General features: G+C 36.9%; 1 protein-coding gene across 2 annotated transcripts in view; it reads right to left on the bottom strand.

Moving 5' to 3' along the window:
• gpr155a (G protein-coupled receptor 155a) overlaps positions 1-23,871 on the bottom strand; it is a 35,076-nt gene that overhangs the window by 7,987 nt on the left and 3,218 nt on the right. For both annotated transcript variants that reach the window (XM_067410045.1, XM_067410046.1), the window contains exons 2-10: positions 20,323-20,817; positions 16,486-16,885; positions 12,497-12,665; positions 11,120-11,275; positions 9,430-9,513; positions 6,981-7,101; positions 6,187-6,271; positions 5,292-5,382; positions 3,023-3,224 (exon numbers count right to left, since the gene is read on the bottom strand). In XM_067410045.1, coding sequence (XP_067266146.1) covers positions 3,023-3,224; positions 5,292-5,382; positions 6,187-6,271; positions 6,981-7,101; positions 9,430-9,513; positions 11,120-11,275; positions 12,497-12,665; positions 16,486-16,885; positions 20,323-20,749 — 1,735 coding nt within the window. In that variant the 5' untranslated portion in view covers positions 20,750-20,817. The remainder of the gene's footprint in view (positions 1-3,022; positions 3,225-5,291; positions 5,383-6,186; positions 6,272-6,980; positions 7,102-9,429; positions 9,514-11,119; positions 11,276-12,496; positions 12,666-16,485; positions 16,886-20,322; positions 20,818-23,871) is intronic.

The raw sequence follows: 23,871 nt of genomic DNA, 5'->3' as shown, positions 1-23,871 counted from the left end.
ATCCCAAATCGAGAAATTATTCTGGATTGATTCTGAGATTTTCCAAATGTATCGCGATTCTCTTTTGAATCGATTCTGAGCTTAGTTTTTAACAGCAGATGGCGCTGCGTGCTTTAGTAACAGACGTACTTAGTATAAGGAGATGCTTCCGATTCCTTAAACACACCACTTGAACCTTCTATAAAATAATCCTTCATAAAGTTTGAAAAGGTTGAAGCTCATTACAAGGGTGTTTGCAGTGGGCTTTTTACATTAATCTTGCATCATTTGAGTCTGCAGTTAAAAACTAGCCTAGACGTCATCTAAACTAAGCACAGAATCGATTCAAGAGAGAATCGCTATGCATTCGGAAAATCTCAGAATCGATCCACGAATCGAGATTAATCAATTTATTGTCACAGCCCTATTTAGGATCCACGTTAATATTAGAAAAGCTTTCCAGCGCTGGAGAGAGCCAAGCGGGAAGGCCTGAAAACAGACGTGGAGGCTGCTTTGATTCCTCTCCACATGTAAGTAACACTGGGTTTGAGTGTCATTGATTGTCTGGAGCAAACTCTTGTTTGTATTTACTCTTGTGTACCACACATTCATTTTTGTGCTTACTTGTCATTCGTTCATCAGCTGCGCTTTATTTTTCGTGAAACATTTTTTTGCGCGTCAGCTGTGATAAACAGTAACAGAGGCCAGATAGTAAGAGTTGTGCAGGTAAACCACTGCGCACTGATGACCGCTAGAGAATGAGGTGTTTGGCGTCATTGTCAGTGCACTCGCCTTGCCTTCCAGCAGTGGACAGGCCGGGGTCGGAGACCGACTCGGAGCAGGGCGGTTAGGATTGGAGGGTGAGTTTTAGAGGCGGACCAATGAAGAGAGGGGTGTGTTTGTTTGGGTTGATTTCAAATATCAATAATGTCCAACAGTGCTTTTGAAATATGGCTTACCCCAATTTTTTTTTTTTTTTTTTTTTTATTATGCAAAACAGACAATTACAATAATTACAGAAAACAAATTAAATGCAGAAAACAAATACAAAGACCAACAAAACATACATAACAGTACAATTTGGGTGTGTTTGTGTGTGTGAATGTAAGTGTAACTGGGTGTGGTAGTGGAAATATATATGAATATATATGACAATAATAATGATGAAGAGGGTAATAGTATCACACAAGAGGAGAAAGAAAAAAAAAAAAAAAAAAAAAAAAACGATAAATGAGGGATGAGAAAGATGACAAAAGTAACAGTAATAGCAATATTAATAATAATAATAATAATAACAATAATAATAATGATAAATCCAATTAATAAGAAATGACAAATAGTAATAATAGTATTAGCAGTAGTAGTAATGATAAACTTATTAACAAATATACTCACTTCATCCGGAATGAGGGGGGAGGTTAAAGGATCAGGAAGAGGACCAATAAAGTTAATAGTAGTAGTAATAACAATAATAATAATAAATAATAAGAATTTTAGTGACAATAATAATGATGAAGAGGGTAATAGTATCACAAAAAAAAAAAAAGCTGACAAATGAGGGATGAGAAAGATGACAAAAGCAATAGTAATAGCAATATTATTAATAATAATAATAATAATAATGATAATAATAATAATAATAGCAACAGTAATAACAAAAATAATGATAAATCCAATTAATAAGAAATGACAAATAGTAATAATAGTATTAGCAGTAGTAGTAATGATAAACATATTAACGAATATACTCATTTCATCCGGAATGAGGGGGGAGGTTAAAGGATCAGGAAGAGGACAAATAAGATAATAGTAGCAGTAGTAATAGCAATAATAATAATAATAATAATAATATTGATACAGCCATTGATAGTAATGATAATAGTAGTAATTATAATAGCAATAATAATAATAATAATAATAATGGAAATATTGATACAACTATTAATAATAAGGTTTTATAAAGCTGCCTCTGACACCCCTCATGGCCATGGGATAGAATAGACCCCCGCCAGCGTCATGTTGCAATAGGCTATCAAGGTGAGGTGCTGCGAGGGCCAGGGTCCCAAACTCCATACTCAACCCCAGCCGCCCCACACATGCCACGCTTACCCTGCCTTTGTTTTTTTTTTTTTTTTTTTTTTTTATGTTTTTTTATAAATATGGCAGCTTTCATTGTTATACTCATGATATGTTTGTCAACTAGTGTATAATGCATTAAAAAAGTATGGCGTGCAGCATGGAACCAGTGAACCAGGCTTACCCCACTTTTAATGAGAAGGATATAGCTGCAGCCTGGAGATCTCCAAATGGGAGTGGGAACTACAAAACAGGGCATGACAGACACAACACGGCACATTTGCATGTTTTTTTCCCCCCGTAATCAAACCAGTTCAGCACAAACTCCGCCCCGCAGGCCATTCCAAAGATTTCATTGGTCATGTCAATTACAGTGCTGATTTCCTACACAATGCTACAACAAATACTAACCCTACCCTACACCCCACCTTCTCCATCAATAACTCCCCAAAAGGACCTCACCAGACAACAGGACCTTTTTAATTGCTATCAGCGTCACTGCCCTGCAAATCTCGAGTCCCGGTCACTTAGAACAAAGTGATACAGTCAAACATGTCCATGTGCCACACTGAGACAGCTTGCATGGGATTCCTGCTTATATCTTGCTGAGGATGTGGGGAACTGGAGCTTCAAACTCGGAGGGACAAGAGGTCCCCCTGGGCCCTGTCCGAATGGACCCCCCCTGTCACAGATCTATTGATCGATTAAAAAATGTATTAAGTTATAGTAATAACATTGCTTCGTAATTAATTGCACCCTACATGTGTTATAGCATGTTTTATAATGACATTTGACGTAAAAGAAAGTCTTTGCGTGTGTAGACTTTTGGAGGTACTGCCCAGTTTAGGAGTTCACACCTCGTTTTGGAGTTCTTTTGTCTGCAGCTATAACTACTTGACTTTTAAAAAACAATTTTGGTGAATCTGGCCCCATAGTTTTATAAATAAAGGAGTTTTCAGGGTTATACCTGTGTTGATGCTGCCGATAGCACAGGGCTGCTCAATAGAGCTCTGCGTGTCTGTGTCGTAGGGAAGCCTCACATCCTCCTCACTGCCAGAGAGTGATCCATGCTCAAGAGTGTGATAGGATTGCGAGTGTCTGCTGAGTAGTGTGAGAGAGATTCCACACAGCATGATACTCACCAATAACACCACAGATGAGCAAATCACCTACAACACACAAACAATCACAAGAGCATTACAGCAATATTCCAGGACATGTAATGAATATGTAGTCATTATATGATTATAATTGAAAAGTACAGGTCTAATTTCCCAGAACTTCATCAGCTTTTAGGAAAATACCACTAGATAACCTCAAAACTATCATCACCCAATGCCCAACTTGAATTGATCAATCAATCTTTGAAAGATGAATAAAAATGAGCTTTTATGAGTGAAACAATAAAATCTAGGTGATTAACAGTAACCATCAACAGTAAATTTAGCTGCAAGCAGCGATGACGGGCTCAAGCACAGTGATTTCACTGCCATGTGATAGTTATAAGACAATAATGCACAGTTGGCACATGCTGATAAGTACACTGCCCAGACCAAAAAAATAAATAAATCCAAACAGCAACTTTTTATTTTAACAGTCAAATGCTTAAGAGTCTATATGACTGGATCATTATTGCAGAGATTATTATGTTTCTAGCATGTTTTATGTTTGGGAGCAGTTTGTTTAACCCTAAATGATGGAGTGTGTAGCTTTTCATTTATTAAACAACCATTTAGGAAAACACATCATGGCCATATGCCAGCCAGCATGACAATGTCAAGATTCATCAGGCTCAAATTGTGAAAGAATGGTTGGGAGGAGAAAAAAAAATGCTACAAATAAGAATATATCGCCACTGTATCTTGTATCTCTATATATTTTGTCATTTTTGTTTTATTTTACTTTTAAAAAATCAATGCTATTGGTCATCCTTTACGCCTGTATATGGATCTACAAATAATTAACCAATGAAAAGTATTAAAAATAGATTGTGACTAAACCTCGTAACTGCATTGGCTCCTCAAACTGTCAGTCAAACCTCATAACCCCGCCCCCCTGTATCGTGAATGAGGTGCCGCACGCAGTTTGGAGATTGATCACTGCTTGTTTGCAATGCAAAGGTTAATAAAGAACTGATGTTTGAATAAGCACAGAGTTCTCATTACTCAAATAACACCTTTATTTATATAGCACTTTTTTACAGTGCAGATTGTTTAAATAAGCAGCTTTACAGTCATAACAGAAGAATTATGCAACAAAATTTGTTTCACCTGTATTGCAGCTCTAAAAGAAAATAGTGTCATTGTCCAGCTTACGGAAGTTCAGAGTTGATTTATTTCCATTGTAAAAAAGTTATTAACTTACTTATCTCTACAGCAGCTCTGGAGAAAACTGTGATATCATTGACCAGCTCAGTTCTCATACAATAGTGTCAATGCAGACAGATCCATGAAGGCTGTTTTTTTGTTTGTTTGTTTTTTCATTTGAATATTGGAGAAGAGTCTTAGTCTGGTATTTGCCATCTAGCTGTAGCCAATATACCGTTTTAAATTTCCTGTGTATAGAGCTTCATCTTTTATATCATGTAACGTATTCAACAACAAGAAAACCTGAGCGCCCATATAGCTACAATAAACTGTATAACCTGCAAGTTGATGAAAACCTAATGCGATGATGCACTTACTGCCTCAGATGCGGCTGTTCCAGTAACGGACAAAACACATATATCTGTCAAATGATGGTCAAAACCCTTGTAAGTCCATTTATATATATAAAGCCAGAATTTTGATACATTTTTAAATACCAATTTTGAAGACCTTGATTGTTTTATCATCGCCAATTAATGTGAGCACTAATTTTAATACAATATCCAGTTTTAATATGCCATTTGAAGCAATGCATGTTTGTGCAATTTTGTCATTTTAGTGCTTAGTGGTGTGCCGTGGGATTTTTTACTTATCAAAACTGTGCCGTGGCAAGAAACAGGTTGGGAAACAGTTTATGTGGCCTCATGAGTCGATGATGGACATGATCAGAGGCAAACTTTCACATTTTTATTCTGCTTTTTTCCCTATTCCGTGCATTTGAACGTGAGTATCATGCGTCATTACTAAAGAAATCAATGCTGACTATTATTACCTAAGCAAACAGAACAGCCTTGCAATGTAACAGTACGGATCTTAGATAAACACATTGGATTGTGCACAATATGAATAATGCTTTCATCAGATTTGTACCTGCGTCTTTCCATAAAAGAATGCGGAGTCAATAGTGTCTGGCATTCTTTCCCCTGATAGGAGAAGGACACTCACAGCCACAACAGGCAAACTGCAAGAGACAGTGAGAGAGAGAACAGCAGACATCAGTGTCTTTATCTTAATAACATTCTCTTTCAGTTGTCTAATACAGCTCAACAGTCACTGCACACTTCTTCAGCAGCCTTGGTTCCAGAAGTATTCTTTCAGAAATTCTTCAATAAAGGGTTATATACCAGGAAACAAACCATCCAGATCCAAGGCGTATCACAATATTTCAAAAGAAAAGAAAAGGAAGAAGGTACAAGATTGTGTAATTGAAGCATTGCTTATAAAATATATTTGTATTCAAGTACTTTGAGACTGTAGAAAGATGATTTGTTTATATATTTGCAATGCCTCATAGCTCTAATGCTGCTGTTCTCATTTCTCTTCTCTGACCAGTGCATCCAAAAAGAAACTCTCTTTTATTATGGATACACTCTTGAAGATAAAAGGTTCCAAAGGGGGGGTGGGGGGACTGAAAAACCTTTCAGAGGTCAGTTCTTAAAATAACAATTTTTCTTGGATTTTTTCTAAGATAAAAATCCAAAGAACCTTTTTCCACTATAAAGAATCTTCTGTGAAATGGAAAGCTTCTGTGGATGTTTAAGGTTCTTTATGGAACCTTCACTGCCAATAAAGAACCTTTTGTTTTTAAGTGTTGTGTTGTTGTTTTTTAATAACTACCTTTTCTATTAGTGAACTCAGTCCTCAAAGGAGGTCTTTCTTGAGAGGTTTATACTGCAGTATAAATTGAGTATGATTTGATTCTGTCTTGTTCAGTAGAATAATACTCAACTGGTCATTATGTAACTGTCTCGAATGCGACACTCACCCCCAGCCAGTGATCACAGTGAGCCCTGGCCTGAAGTCCACCTCCTCACTTCTCCTCATGAGGAGCAGAGACAGAGCGATCAGACCTTTATGACAAAATACAGAAGATTATACAAACACTTTAAACCCAAGCACAAAAGTCTGGTACTTTGACAAACAAATATTTTCATATTTCAGGGATTTTCTTCAGTAATATTCCATATACCCATGTAAGAACAGTTTAGCTGCTTCTATTACAGTTTGCTGTACTTCTTATATGCATAACTACAACCCTAAACTACAGTAGTTGTCCCACACCTGATAGTAAACCAGCCAGTTGTGCATTTTGCATATCTGCTGTTTTGAACTGAAATTTTTCATATAAAAAAAAAAATCATTTACAAAAGGGTACAATTAAAATTTTCATTTCATATGCACAAAATGTGTTCATGTATACAATATTGAAAACTCGGTGGCAATTTAGAGTGCACTTTCAACGTACTTAAAGCATACTTACCCACAAAAGTACTTAGTAGTGTAAGGTAACTACATGGGCCAAGTTAAGATTTAGGGGTAATTTTTACCCAGTTAGTGTCATTACTACAGTAAGTATTTTCATGCGAAACAAGACTTTAAAATAAAGTGTTACTGAAAATTCCATATCCAGCAGTTACATGCTAATACTGTAAAGCTGTAAACAGTGAGGCCGTTTTTAATGCCGTGGTATGGACCAGGTAGTATTTAAAAGTTTTGAACCTGATATTGAGGGACAGGTGATGTTTAGTGATTTTTAGAAGACATACTCTGATGACTCACCAGGCCAGATATAGGTGCTGTAGAGAGAACCGTACAGTAGAGTAAAGGTCAACACCTGACCCAGGAAGTTATTCTGTGCTGCCACGAAGTTCCACACTATCATACCAACACAGGCCAATAACTGCAGACACAGGATAGTATTAGTTTATGCAGAATGTACAGTGAGTACGGAAAGTATTCAGACCCCCTTAAATTTTTCACTCTTTGTCATATATGCAGCCATTTGCTAAAATCATTTAAGTTCGTTTTTTTCCTCAATGTACACACAGCACCCCATATTGACAGAAAAACACAGAATTGTTGACATTTTTGCAGATTTATTAAAAAAGAAAAACTGAAATATCATATGGTCCTAAGTATTCAGACCCTTTGCTCAGTATTTAGTAGAACACCCTTTTGATCTAATACAGCCATGAGTCTTTTTGGGAAAGATGTAACAAGTTTTTCACACCTGGATTTGGGGATCCTCTGCCATTCCTCCTTGCAGATCCTCTCCAGTTCTGTCAGGTTGGATGGTAAACGTTGGTGGACAGCCATTTTTAGGTCTCTCCAGAGATGCTCAATTGGGTTTAAGTCAGGGCTCTGGCTGGGCCATTCAAGAACAGTCACAGAGTTGTTGTGAAGCCACTCCTTCGTTATTTTAGCTGTGTGCTTAGGGTCATTGTCTTGTTGGAAGGTAAACCTTCGGCCCAGTCTGAGATCCTGAGCACTCTGGAGAAGGTTTTCGTCCAGGATATCCCTGCATTAATCTTTCCCTTGATTGCAACCAGTCGTCCTGTCCCTGCAGCTGAAAAACATCCCCATAGTATGATACTGCCACCACCATGCTTCACTGTTGGGACTGTATTGGACAGGTGATGAGCAGTGCCTGGTTTTCTCCACACATAACGCTTAGAATTAAGGCCAAAAAGTTATATCTTGGTCTCATCAGACCAGAGAATCTTATTTCTCACCATCTTGGCAAACTCCATGCGGGCTTTCATGTGTCTTGCACTGAGGAGAGGCTTCCGTCGGGACACTCTACCATAAAGCCCTGACTGGTGGAGGGCTGCAGTGATGGTTGACTTTCTACAACTTTCTCCCATCTCCCGACTGCATCTCTGGAGTTCAGCCATAGTGGTCTTTGGGTTCTTCTTTACCTCTCTCATCAAGGCTCTTCTCCCCCGATAGCTCAGTTTGACCGGACGGCCAGCTCTAGGAAGGGTTCTGGTCATCCAAACGTCTTCCATTTAAGGATTATGGAGGCCACTGTGCTCTTAGGAACCTTAAGTTCAGCAGAAATGTTTCTGTAACCTTGGCCAGATCTGTGCCTTGCCACAATTCTGTCTCTGAGCTCTTCAGGCAGTTCCTTTGACCTCATGATTCTCATTTGCTCTGACATGCACTGTGAGCTGTAAGGTCTTATATAGACAGGCTTTCCTAATCAAGTCCAGTCAGTATAATCAAACACAGCTGGACTCAAATGAAGGTGTAGAACCATCTCAAGGATGATCAGAAGAAATGGACAGCAGTTAAATATATGAATGTCACAGCAAAGGGTCTGAATACTTAGAACCATGTGATATTTCAGTTTTTCTTTTTTAATAAATCTGCAAGAATGTCAACAATTCTGGGTTTTTCTGTCAATATGGGGTGCTGTGTGTACATTAATGTAAATTAATGTTTAAATTGCTTTGATCTGTGTTGTGTTTAAATTTAAATCGAACCGCACCAGAGTTCCTATGGAAGGTGGTTTTTGGGCCGCTTATTTGGTGCACACCATGGCAGCATTCACACTTATATAAATGAACCACACTAACAGAGAAATTGCACCAGAGTTTGTTTTAACACGCCCTTAATGTTCCAAAATAGCATAGATCTGTGATCAGTGTTGGGGAAAGTTACTTTTAAAAGTAATGCATTACAATATTGCATTACATCACAAAAAAGTAACTGTGTTACTTTTTATGGACAGTGTGGTACTTTACTTTTGTGTCAGCAGCAAAGACATTGGTTAATAAAGTGAGATTAAATACATAAAGTATATTTGTATTATGTACCATATTTAATTATTGCAGGTATGTGTACTATTCTGTGTGTGCATTTCAGTGTTTTTATTCATTTTAAGGAGTACTGAATCTGTTTTTGTGCAAGTGAGATGAGTAAATGTTCACATTTAGTCCAGATCTACAATACCCATCATGTTCACACTCAACTCCTCTGCACTTACTCCTGATTTCTCTCAACATGAGGACAGGAGAGCTGTCAGTCAATACATGGAAATACAAACTTGCCAAACTTATTTGAAAAAGTAACTATTTTGTTGTACATTTAAAAGTAATGTGTTACTTTACTAGTTACTTGGAAAAAGCAATCTGATTATGTATCTCGCATTACTTGTAATGTGTTATTCCCAACACTGTCTATGATATTAATGGAAAATACATTGTCTCTCAAACCCTAAGCTCACCTGTGCCACAAAGAGGTTTATGGTGAAAATATGAGGAATTCTTTGAAGCTTTCTGCTCAGTAGCATGACTGCAACACTCCACACCTGCAATGACAGGAAGAACATAAACAGAGCGTTTCAGAGAAGTTTTCATGTTTTCAGAGTATCCAGAGTTTTAGATACTCAATCACAACATGTTTCATGACCTCCGGTGCAATATGAACATACACCTTCAGTAACAACTTCACAAAACCAGTTGAACTGGTTCAGAGAGTCCAAGTGTGCATGTATATGCTTGAATATGGTCATATACAAGCTTGAACCAAACTTCAGTTTCTTGTTTTTTCCAAGCTAAACAGAGAGCACAAACGCAACAGGAAGGAAGTGTCAACAGATGCATCTGAGAAGAGCATGCCTCCATCTGACTGGAAACACCCCAACCAACATCCACACTAGACACGCAAACACAGAACCTGCTTGAACCTTAAAGATGATATCAACTTAAGATGAAAATGAGTGTTTACATGCATCAGTGATTATGCTTAATAAACCGATAACATGTATGATCATGCAAACACCCGGAGATCTTTTCTGTGGAGTTCTTTTCTTTCCTGAGTAGTTTTCTTATCTGATCTGTGCATATCGGTTTTTGCCCCATAACCTAATATTACTTCACATGTAAAGAATTTTACAGACATTCTGGTTTGCTTATTCAATGTGTGCATGTCTTTGCACACGTCGGCTCATGTTTTGATGACTAACCCTAACCTTCAAAACCAAAGAAAAAACCCATTGTCAGTTTTTATAATGAGCTGTTTTATTATCAGTTTTGTTGTACAGGTGAATGAGCTAAATTTCAATTTGATTGATCAGATTTGCCTAAATAATCTTGACTTCTAATTTTATCGTTTTATCTTGACTGAAATCAAGGTCAAAATGCATGAACCAATACTTTTACTTCTTGTATTGATTTTATATTATTTTGAAAAACCTTTATGCCCTTTTAAAATATGTATTATATTTATCACATGGTGTAACAAAGCGATAATATACTGTTCTTGTGTCTTTAATATATGCGAGTGCACGCTTCTCATTATTATTTATTAACTATATATTTTACAAAAAAATATTTTAAATTCTAAATACATTTTACAACTATCTTCACCACATAAGATTAATACACACTACTTTTCTTTTCAAGAAATTCTTTCTTTTAATGAGGCCCTTTTCTTCATTATGATTGTTTTTATTTTTTCCCTCCAAATAAAGTATTTTTAATTCAGAAATTCAGCATTTTTAAATAAATAAATAAATTCAAATAAATGTAATCATTTTATTTAAATAAATTTATAGATCCATTCCAGACAAAAAATCATGTCACTTTCTAATCTTTTGTCTTGACTGTCCAAAAAAAAAAAAAACCTGAAACATACGTTTGACATCGTTACAGATTTCCCACAGCGTGTCCTGCTTAATTTATGTTTTCCATGATATCTCCAGCACAACTGATTACAACATGGATTTACCTTCATCCCATAATAACCACCTGCATTAGAGCAGAGGCCACACAAACATGCGCTCTCACCACCAGCATGAGGGACGACAAGAATATCAACAAACTGTAACAAGTTATGATTTTAAGAGGAAGCAGAGAAATGAAGAAAGAGAAATGAAAACAGGCACATCTGTGTGTGAGCATGTCAACACTCACCAGTGCAAAGAGGCTGATAATGCTGACGTTGAAGCTAACGTTCTGTAGTGCTGATGCTAGCGGCGCCGGATCCATCCAAGGAATGGTCAGCAGCCAGGCAGACACGTACATGATGGGAGCAGAGAGAAACGTGCCGATCACCATACCTGAGGCCACCTGAAGGAGGACAAACTTCATGATCACAGAAAATACTGTGGTGGTACTTTGATAAACTACATGAGCCAATCAAAATGTGGCTAAACTAGGGGTGAAAATAAATTATATTTAAAAGTGTGATATTGTGCATAAAGTCACATGTGTTGTGTAAGTGGTAAATAATGACACAAATGTAGAATATCATTTATAATAGGCAGACACATACAACTTAAGCTGAAAAAAATCAAATTCAGCTTTAAAAAATGAAAATGGAAAGACATTAAGTAGGACCCACTACTGTACAAAAGCTTGGGGTTGGAAAGATTCTGTAATGTTTTTGAAAGAAACCTCTTCTGCTCACCAAAGGTGCATTAATTTGATCAAAAATACAGTAAAAAACGTAATATTGTGAAATATTTTTAAATTTAAAATAGCTTTTTTTTCTATGGAAGCTTGTTTCCACCACTGAATAAAAAATAAAAAAGGTAATTGCGACTTTTTATCTCGCAATTATGACTTCTTTCTCGCAATTGAGAGTTATAATGTCAGAATTGCAAGATATAAACTCGCAATCAAGTCGGAATTGTGGGATATAAACTTGTAATTGCGAGAAATAAAGCCAGAATTACGAGATATAAACTAAGTTTATCTCACAATTCGGACTGTTTATAGTTGAGTTTATATCGCGCAATTCTGATTTTTTTCTCACAATTCTGAGCAATTGCATATATAAAGTCGCAATTGTTAGTTATAAAGTCCAATTCTGAGGAAAAAAACTCACAATTCTGACATTTTTCTCGCAATTGCGAGTTTATACCTCTCAATTCTGACTTCGTAAACTTCGCAATTACTACTTTATATCACGCAACTGAGAAAAAAAGTCACAATTACCTTCTTACCTTTTATTCAGTGGCGGAAACAAGCTTCCATAGTTTTCTATGTGAATATATTGTAAAATGTAATTTATTCCTGTGTATTTTTAGCATTACTCCAGTCTTCAGTGTCACATGATCCTTAAGAAATCATTCTAATATGATGATTTGCTGGTCAAAAAAAAATATATTAAAAAAATCTTAAAATAGAAAAAATAGAAAGTTCAAAAGAACAATATTTATTTGAAATAGAATTGAAAACTGTTACTGTAACTTTTGATTAACCTAATGCGTTTAATTTAATGCATTTGACATTAAATAAAATCTGACAGCAAACTTTTGAGAAGGTACAAAAACACGGGGTACATACCACCTCCAGCTCCATGTTGTAGTGTGATGCGTATATGGCCACACTAGGGGCAGTGGGGAAGACTCCATATAGAAAGGCGTAGTTTGACAAACTGGTGTGGTTCAGTGAGCTTCTGTTTCCACAGTCCAAAAGCTCAACCATCCCTCGACAGATCAGGGGCATCACCAGCCTAAAGAGACCATGGGCGAACAGAATGAGTTCTACATAATGTAATGATACAGTCAAGAACTCATGATCTTCATATTACAGGAACAATTTTTAGCAATGTCACAATTAGGGCTGCTTCACACATTTTTGCTGTTAAAAATGCAAGACGCCTGTCAGTGGAATGAAAAAAGGTCTAAAAATGATTTTAAACACCATGTTTTTAGAATGCTGCGTCATGCTCGAGATGCTGCAAATGATGCGAGACGTGAGCGCAACAGTTATCAGTCTAGTGTGTGTTTCATTGAAAAGCAATGGAAAAGTAGCGCAGTGGAATGGAAAAACATGTTCTGGGTGAACGGCCGCTTAAAATTTTTGATCCCATTCATCGATAATGCCTGAATGCATGATAATATAACAAACCACAGAGTAAGCACAGAGGAAGAGTTCACTAAATATCCAGGTAAAACATGAGCAGTTGTTTCAGACAGTGTGTCTGTCCTCTAGCTAAGCTTGTGTGTTTAAAGCACATGGTTTTACTCTGTTGATGCTCTGAGAAACATTCCCATTTGACCAACACAGTGTTATACTGGTGCCAAGATACACTGGAAGCAGCTACATGCATATTTACAGATATTCAAATACCCCAAGGGCAAGAGCATTAAGTTAGTTTCTTTGCCTTGGTAAAACATGCAAATATCAGAGTGAGTGTCTAGAAGACTATGTTTAAACGCATTACTAATGTACTGACAGTTCACCCTGGTTGGTTCTCACATCTCATTTACTCTTGTGCATGTTTGAATCTTGCACCTCACAACCTGTTGTGCCAGGCATGATGTTATTGGTTCTCGTCTTGTCCCATGATCAGTGTTGGGCCGGGGTAACACATTTCAAGTAATGTGCATCAGTTATCAGATTACTTTTTTTATAACGAGTAATGTTTTCTTTATAAATTTACACATTAATATATTAGTTACTTTTTTAATAATATATAATGCATGTTACTTTTCAGTTTAATTAATTTGCTTAAACATGTTTTAAACTGCTGAATTAAAATTCTTCTCTATGAACTGCACACTCATTCACTCAAAACACATTACTTTCAACTTTCAATAAAAAGAGTTGTAAAAGAGTTGTATAGTAGGTGATATAACACTTAATTGTAGGAGATCTAGGGGTCAGGAAATATTCAAAGAGGTCACAATATCATCAGTGTTGGGGAAAGTCACTTTTAAAAGTAATGCATTACAATATTGTGGTACTCCACAAAAAGTAACTAATTGCGTTACTTAGTTACTTTTATGGAAAGGTATGCGTTATGTTACTTTTGTATTTTTGCAGCTGGGCTGGGCTTTTTTGTTTGTTTCTGTTTAAAAAAAAAGTTATATTTTTGGCAAATGACAATTCCATTTTACACCTAAAGTGAAATGAATAAGCCTCAGGCTAAAGGAAATGCAAAATACGGCTGTACAGTAGAGGGCGCAGCTCAAACAAACCTTTCAGCTGTGCTGCCATTCTGGATTAAAGAAAAACAGGACATAAGAGAAGAAATTTCAACCTTCTTCTGCAATAAAAATAAAAATTACACACAAATGTGATGTTTATCTAAAGTCAGTTTTGCTTATTACTATGGTTGATTTGGATCACTGAAGGTCAGCAGCAAAGACATTGGTTAATAACGTGAGATTAAATGCATAAAGTATATTTGTGTAGTTTCACATATTTAAGGTATTATTGCAGGTATTATTACTATTCTGAGTTTTCATTTTACTGTTTTTATTCCTTTTGATGAATACTCAATCTGTTTTTGTGGAAGTGAGAGGAGTAAATGTTCACATTTAGTCCAGATCTACAATAACCATCATGTTTGCACAACAAACACAACCTCTGCACTTTACTCCCGCTTTGTATCAACATGGGGACAGTCAATAAAAGAGATAAAGTAACTTGCATTACTTACTTAAAGTAACTTAAAGTAATGTACTACTTTACTAGTTACTTGGAAAAAGTAATCTGATTACATAGCTCGTTTTATTTTTAATGTGTCACCCCCCTTAATATTCTAAGTGTGTTTTTAAAAGAAATTGAAGGTCTATGACACATAGGCTATGTTGTTTAATGCATTACTGTGTTAAACACTTGCAAAAAAAGAACTTCAAGTAAAAAAACACACCTGAAAGGCCTGGAAGAGAATGAGCCTCAACCAGGTGAGACAAAAGTAACGCAAACATAATGTAACACATTGCTTTCCATAAAAAGTAACAAAGTAATTTTGTGTCCTCCACAAATATTGGCACCCTTTAGTAAATATGAGCAAAGGCAGCTGTGAAAATAAATCTGCATTGTTTGTCTTTGTGATCTTTCATTCAAAAAATTCACAACATTTAACCTTTCGTAAAACAACTGAAAATGGGGAAAAGCTCATTATGAAATAGATGTTTTTCTCAAGTGCACGTTGGCCACAATTATTGGCACCCCTAGAATTTTTAATGAGTAAAATATCTCTGAAGTATATTCCCATTCATATTTACATTTTTTAGCACACCAGGGTGATCATGAACATGAAATTGTCCAGCCATGACTTCCTGTTCCACAGGAGTATAAACATGAGGAAACACAGAGGCCAAAATCCCTTAATCATTCATCACAATGAGTAAAACTAAAGAATATAGTTCTGATGTGCAGCAAAAGATTGTTGAGCTTCACAAAATAGAAAGTGGCTGTAAGAAAATAGCTAAAGCATTGAAAATCCCCATTTCCACTATGAGGGCAATAATTAAGAAGTTCCAATCAACTAAAGATGTTACAAATCTGCCTGGAATCGTCCTAATGAGGAGGAGAGTTTGAGTGGACGAAGACTCTCCAAGTATCACAGCTGGAGAATTGCAGAGATTAGTTGAGTCTTGAGTCTCAGAAAGCCTAAAAAAATTATAAAACAGCACCTACATCCCCACAAGTTGTTCCGGAGGGTTTCAAGAAAAAATCCTCTGCTCTCATCCAGAAACAATCTCCAGCATATTCAGTTGTCAGTCAAGACTGTATCTTCAAACGGGACGAGCTTCTATGTTCAGATGAAACTGAAAAAAGAGCTTTTTGGCAGCAAACCCACCAGATGGATTTGGTGCACACATGGATAAAAAGTACCCCATGTCCACGGTTAAATACTGCTGGATCTTTAATGTTGTGGGCCTATTTTTCTGCTGGAGGTCCTGGACATCTTGTTCAGATATATGGTATCATGGATTCTATCAAATATCAACAGATAAAACTAAAAACCTGACGCTTCTGCTAGAAATCCAATAATGGGCCATGGATCTTCCATCAGGACAATGATCCAAAACAAACATCAAAATCAACACAAAAATGATCTCTGAGCACAAACTGAAGCTTCTGCCATGACCGTCCCAGTCCCCTAACCTGAACCCTAAAGAAAATGAGTGGAGTGAACTGAAGAGAAGAAGCACCAACATGGAGCTGGAATCTGAAGGATCTGGAGAGATTCTGCATGAAGGAATGATCTCTGATCTCTTGTCAGGTGTTCTCCAAACTCATCAGGCGTTATAGAAGAAGACTCAGAGCTGTTATCTTGGCAAAAGGAGGTTGCAATAGGTGCCAATAATTGTGGCCAACGTGAACTAAAGAAAAACATCTATTTCATAATGAGCTTTCTACTTTTATAATTTTTTGATTATAATCCAGTTTCATAGTATGGAAAAGAGCAGCAAGGACATTCTGCTAAACGTCTTCTTTTGTGCTCCACATATGAAAGAAAATCAATTTTCTAATGACAAATGATGACAGAATATTCCATCTTTTATTACTAACAAATTGCATGGTAGACTCACAGTTTTGCGGTGATGAGGAGAATAAGGGCCACCACAGTAGAGCGGGTAAGTTTTTTCAGCTGACCCACCATGGACAGACCCAGATAAAACAGTGCTGCTCCCCCGAATGAGTTTGCCAGACCATCGACAAACTCCTCCATGAAGGGCGGGATCTTCTGGCCCAGCACAAAGTGAGAAATGAGCCCGATCACCACCATAAAGACAATGGGGTTCTTGACAACTTGAAGGACCACCAAACCCAGCACTTTCAGCTTACTCTGCTGGTGAGGTTCTCCAGTCCTCCACCTCTGCACCTCACAGAACGCAAAGCCTAGCGGGTTTAGGACCATGAGGGAGACGGGAGCAACCAGGTAGATGTACTGAAGGTACTCCGGATGGGTGTTGCGGTACAGAGCTTCAACTGTGGAGGACACGAAGGATCAACATTAACAGAATGCTCACCAAAACTGAAAATAATATCATCATTTACTCATCCTCAGTTTGTTTAAAGCATATTTGACTTTCTTTCTTCACAAAAAGAGATGTTTAGCACAATGTCCAAGCATCCACTTTCATTATATAGATAGAGACAAGTAGGCTTAGACATTCTTCGAAAAAGAAACAATGAATTGAAGAACAAAGAAGATAATATGGGTTTGGAAAAGCATGCGTTGTCAATTCCCTCTTCTTGTTTGGGATCTTTAGTAAATTTTCTAGGTTAAAGGTTTATAGAACACCATTCAACTTATACACCATCAAGCAATACTATATTTCTGTAAGTTCAAACGGTTAGTTCACCCAAAAATGAAATTTCTGTCATTAATTACTCTCCCTCATGTTGTTCCTTTGTTTAACACAAATTAAGATATTTTTGAAGCGTTTTTTTTATCTCCCGTAGAAAGCAACGAAATTACCACATCCAAGGTCCAGAAAGGTAGTAAAGACATAGTTAAAATAGTCCATGTGACTACAGTGGTTCAACCTTAATGTTATGAAGCGACGAGAATACTTTTTGTGCTCAAAAACAAAACAAAAATAACAACTTTATTCATCAATCTCTTCCCTATCATTATCCTACACAGCTGATGCAGTGCAGCATTGATGTGTTCTACGTCCGAATGCCAGCTCGGTACTGGCCGACGCGGTTTACGTGAGCAGCACGATGCATGCGTGTGATGCTGACGCAGGAGCCAACCAATACCGAGCGAGCATTCAGACGTAAACACAGAAGCTCTGCACTGTGTCTTCAATGTAAACAGCGTAGGAGAATGACAGGGTAGAGAAGAAATTGTTGAATAAATTCGTCATTTTTGTTATGTTTTTGCGCACAAAATGTATTCTCGTCGCTTCATAATATTAAGGTTGAACCACTGCAGTCACGTCGACTATTTTAACAATGGGTCTCATTCATGAAACAAGAGCAGAACGAATTTTTGTGTAAATCGTGTGTAAAGTGGTTCTGGCGTAAATTTTCAGATTCATTCAAATGTTCGTATTTTCCAAATGTTAGTTGGTACGAAAGAAATTTACACCTGCTCCCAGTCACGCGTAAATAGTGCGTTTAACATCCGAACGTTTTGCTCATTAATAAGGCTGCATTTTAATTCACCTTAATAAGGTACATATTTACAGCATTTTGAAAAAATATTATATATAGTAATTACAAACGTTTTTTCTTTTTACTTTTGTTGTGAGAGCCAGTATTAAGCTGCGTTCACGTCACCTTGTATTTACCGCTATCTTGAAATGACGTTATATTCGGAGCTGTTCACGTCCTTTTGGTCCTTGGACTGGAAATTATGCATTTCCATGGCACCACTATCAACGCCTAATAAATCAATCTACAGCGGTCAGGTGGTATAGTGGCCACATGTTACATGTGGGAGCTTTCAGAAAACTCCCAGCTTACAAACTGTAATTTTTTTACAATTACGAACTCTACGAGGACGTGAATGCTTTTTACAAGCTAGAATCTTGTAACTACAGGAATTACGAGGCCGCGTGAACGCACCTATAGCATCTGCAAACGGAGCACTTCAATCAAATAATGAATTGATTTCAACAGGGCTGGGCAAACTATGGAACTTGTTTCCTATAAAATGGCCAAAATCCTTCATTTGGTGTCATAAAATGATGCCCATATATAGTTGTCAGTCGGATTTAATGGGCGGGATTTATGGTAATTAAGAATGAACGTGTACGCGCGTCCCATTTACGACTGATTGGAATTCATTAACACACACACATTTCACTATCACTTCTGACGTTTATGAAGTATTTGAGAATCAGGAGGAGAGTTTTCAGGAAAGTCTGTTTACACGCAAATTACTCACGTATATTTACGAATGTTTCATGAATGAGACCCAATGTCTTTACTACCGTTCTGGACCTTGAATGTGGAAATTTCGTTGTTTCTATAAGGGGTCAGAAACCTCTCGGATTTCATCAAAAATATCTTAATTTGTGTTCTGAAGATGAACGAAGGTCTTACGGGTGTGGAACGACATGAGGGTGAGTAATTAATGACATTATTGTCATTTTTGGGTGAACTAACCCTTTAAAGACCACAACACTGCTTTAACCATATCATCACAGAGGAACGATATCGTTGGAATCACTTTTAGAATGACCTTTTCCAGCTGATGAAATATAAAAACTTTGAAACCCATTTAGAATCCATTGACTTTAAAGAGCTGGAGCATTTACAGCGGCAGACGACAAAACTGCAGCACACGTGCAGAATAAAGAGAAAGTTATTGTGCGTTGGTTCAGATGCTAAAATAGCTATCGTTATAGTTATTGTTAAAGTTTTCGCTCTTGGTGTGAACAGGCCTTAGGGCTCATTCTCTGTATTTATTGCTTGCAAAGACATAAACCATAAATCCACCTGTTTGGATTTAAATAGGCACATGCATAAGAGTCTATGACTGGATCATTATTGCAGAGATTATTATGTTTCTAGCATGTTGTATGTTCGGGAGCAGTTCTTCTAACCCTAATTGATGGAGTGTGTAGCTTTTCATTTCTTAAACAACCATGTGTGAAGACACATCATGGCCATATTCCAGCCAGGATGACAATGTCAAGATTCATCAGGCTCAAATTGTGAAGGAATGTTTGGGAGGAGCATGAAGAGAGAGCATTAGTAAAAATGATTCTTCATGCTTCCTCCCAAACATTCAACCATTTGCCTATTTTCATCCAGAGACTTTTTTATTTTTTTGGCCGGGAAGTGTATATCTTTTCTATGTTCATTCTAATTCTCATCAATATTGTGGATGAAGGTTGAATCACTGGTAAATTTAGTTTCAACTCTGCAAATTGTTCCAAATCGATTCATAACTCAATGTTGTTTGTTTCAACCTCATACTTTTCAGCATAGGTGATTTTAAATTTAAATATTGATTTACGTGTATGTTATTAACCTTTTACTTGTTAACCGTGTAGAATTAAATGTTGTTTCAATGTTTTTTCAATGTTTCAAAATAACAACTGACATTTCACCTGGCTAAAGTATTATGTGAATCACACCAGTGTTGTGTCAAGCACTGGAAATAGTGCATTCAAGACAATGAAAATGAAGCTCAAACTAAACTAACAGGCTGTACAACATAGAGATTGTGTTTCTTACGAACTCTTCATGCATGGTGAGACCTCTGAGCAGATGAAAGTGAAAGAACAAGCATATATACACAGTCAGAAATATCAGTTTTTTTATTTGTTTTGTTTAAATCAAGTGGGTGTAATTTTTGAATTTGTTCTGTAACCATAATGAGTTTCCTTATGGTAACATGTTTATGACATATACTTTATATACATGCATATATATATATATATATTTAGGGCTTTTCTACTCACCTATAGGGAACCCCAGAGCAAAGTCATTACTCTGTGTGGCAAATATCGAGAACAGGCCGGCTTTGGAGAAACGGCTCTCTCGGTTGGCCACCAAAAGTGTGAGTATACACACAAAAAAGAACACAGTCACTTTTGCCACCAGAATACTAAAGAAAAACGGCCAGATTACATCCCCAAAGTCCAGCAGCACCATGTTTTTGAACAGCAAGGCTGGAAGAGCAAACTTGGACACAAAGCTGCCCAGTCCTTTGGCTTGTGTAGATGGGATGATGTTTGCACGGCCTGCCACATATCCGCAGAGAATTATCCCAAAACATTCAAGCAGGGCTGGGAGGAGTTTGTCGATTGACATGCTGGGTGGGACGGACGGGGGGTCAGATCCATCCCTGCTGCCGAAGATGGAAATATTAACCGACAGATCATCCATCCTGAGTTTGACTACAGGCCTGTCACAGCCATGTGGAACGGTAAACAACTGTAAAGTAACTAAATGCTCTGAAAGTAAAGAAAAAAAGAGTTCATTAGTTTATTCTAAAGACAATTTTGCATGACGTTTCATTAGAATACAAGATATAACAGCCATACTTGTCCATTGAATATGAAATGTATGGAATATGTATGCTTCTAACTGACTATTTGAATATATGTGGGTGCTATATATATATATATATATGATCCACGACTGTTTTTGTATTTTGTGATGGTTGTTCATGAGTCTCTTGTTTGTCCTGAGCAGTTAAACTGAGCTCTGTTCTTCAGAAAAATCCTCCATATCCTGCAGATTCTTCAGTTTTCAAGCATTTTTGCATATTTGAAACCTTTCCAGCAGTGACTGAATGATTTTGAGATCTGTGTTTTCACACTGAGGACAACTGAGGGACTCAAACTCAACTATTAAAAAAGGTTCAAACATTCATTGATGCTCCAGAAGGAAACATGATGCATTAAGTATCAGGGTGTGAAAACTTTTGAACAGGATGAAGATGTCACAATTTTTCTTATTTTGTTTAAATATCATTGTTTTTCATTTAGTACTGCCCTTCAGAACCAACAGAAGATACTTGCATGTTTCCCGGCAGAAAAATTAAGTACCATTTACCATGATATTTGAATTCAAAAGTTTTCACCTTAATGCATCGTGTTTCCTTCTGGAGCATCAGTGAATGTTTGAACCTTTTGAGTTTGAGTCCCTCAGTTGTCCTCAGTGTGAAAAGATGAATCTCAAAATCATACAGTCACTGCTGGAAAGGTTTCAAATATGCAAAAATGCTTGAAAACGGATGAATCTACAGGAGCTGGAGGATTTTTCTGAAGAACAGAGCTCAGTTTAACTGCTCAGGACAAACAAGAGACTCATGAACAACCACCACAAAACATAAAAACAGTCGTGGATCATCAGATAATTTTAATAAATTCAGCTATTGTTTTGTCTTGTGAACTAAATGCAAATATCTTTTATGTAAAATATCTTGCTCAGGACAGTACTAAACAAAAAAATAGCATGCATTTTTTATTATCCCTCTTATTTTATTAAAATAATTCTCACTTTCACAGATTCTGCAAGGGGTTCATATATTTTTTCATGCCACTGTATATTATATTATATTATATTATATTATTACATTTTATTTTTTATATTATTTTATTTTATTATATTATTTTTATTTTTATTTATTTTATTTTATATATAAATAAAAGTCCATAAATATTGGGACATCGACACAATTCTAATCTTTTTGGCTCTATACACCACCACAATGGATTTGAAATGAAACGAACAAGATGTGCTTTAACTGCAGACTTTCAGCTTTAATTTGAGTATTTACATCCAAATCAGGTGAACGGAGTAGGAATTACAACAGTTTGTATATGTGCCTCCCACTTTTTAAGGGACCATAAGTAATGGGACAATTGGCTGCTCAGCTGTTCCATGACCAGGTGTGTGTTATTCCCTCATTATCCCATTTACAAAGACCAGATAAAAGGTTCAGAGTTCATTTCAAGTGTGCTATTTGCATTTGGAAACTGTTGCTGTCAACTCTCAATATGGGATCCAAAGAGCTGTCACTATCAGTGAAGCGAGCCATCATTAGGCTGAAAAAACAAAACAAACCCATCAGAGAGACAGCGAAAACTTTAGGTGTGGTCAAATCAACTGTTTGGAACATCCTTAAAAAGAACGAACGCACCGGTGAGCTCAGCAACACCACAAGACCCGGAAGACCACGGAAAACAACTGTGGTGGATGACTTAAGAATTCTTTCCTTGGTGAAGAAAACACCCTTCACAACAGTTGGCCAGCTCAAGAACACTCTCCAGGAGGAAGGTGTATGTGTGTCAAAGTCAACAATCAAGAGAAGACCAGAGTGAACACAGAGGGTTCACCACAAGATGTAAACCATTGGTGAGCCTCAAAAACAGGAAGATCAGATTAGTTTGCCAAACAACATCTAAAAAAGCCTTCACAGTTCTGGAACAACATCCTATGGACAGATGAGACCAAGATCAACTTGTTCCAGAGTGATGGGAAGAGAAGAGTATGGAGAAGGAAAGGAACTGCTCATGATCCAAAGCGTACCACCTCATCAGTGAAGCATGGTGGGGTTAGTGTCATGACGTGGGCAATGGAACTGGTTCTCTTGTATTTATTGATGATGTGACTGCTGACAAAAGCAGCAGGATGAATTCTGAAGTGTTTTGGGCAATATTATCAGCTCATATTCAGCCAAATGCTTCAGAACTCATTGGACGGCGCTTCACAGTGCAGATGGACAATGACCCAAAGCATACTGCGAAAGCAACCCAAGAGTTTTTTAAGGGAAAGAAGTGTCATGTTATGCAATGGCCAAGTCAATCACCTGACCTGAATCCGACTGAGCATGCATTTCACTTGCTGAAGACAAAGGGAAAATGCCCCAAGAATAAGCAGGAACTGAAGACTGTCGCAGTAGAGGCCTGGCAGAGCATCACCAGGGATGAAACCCAACGTCTGGTGATGTCTATGCGTTCCAGACTTCAGGCTGTAATTGACTGCAAAGGTTTTGCAACCAAGTATTAAAAAGTGAAAGTTTGATTTATGATTGTTAATCTGTCCCATTACATTTGGTCCCTTAAAAAGTGGGAGGCACATATACAAACTATTGTAATTCCACCGTTCACCAGATTTGGATGTAAATGCCCTCAAATTAAAGCTGAAAGTCTGCAGTTAAAACACATCATGTTCGTCAAATCCATTGTGTTGGTGTATAGAGCCAAAAAGATTAGAATTGTGTCGATGTCCCAATATTTATGGACCTGACTGTATATGTAAATATACACACACTACCAGTCAAAAGTTTGAAAACATTACTATTTTTAATGTTTTTGAACTAAGTTTCTTATGCGCATTAAGGCTGCATTTATTTCATAATAAATACAGAAATACAATTTAAAATTAAAAATTATTTATTATACTTTAATATATATAATTAATTCCTGTGATCAAAGCTGAATTTTCAGCATCATTACTCCAGTCTTCAGTGTCACATGATCCTTCAGAAATCATTCTAA

This window comes from Chanodichthys erythropterus, chromosome 14, assembly GCF_024489055.1.
Source record: "Chanodichthys erythropterus isolate Z2021 chromosome 14, ASM2448905v1, whole genome shotgun sequence".
NCBI lineage: Eukaryota > Metazoa > Chordata > Actinopteri > Cypriniformes > Xenocyprididae > Chanodichthys > Chanodichthys erythropterus.
This window is presented reverse-complemented; position numbering and strand designations above follow the sequence as displayed.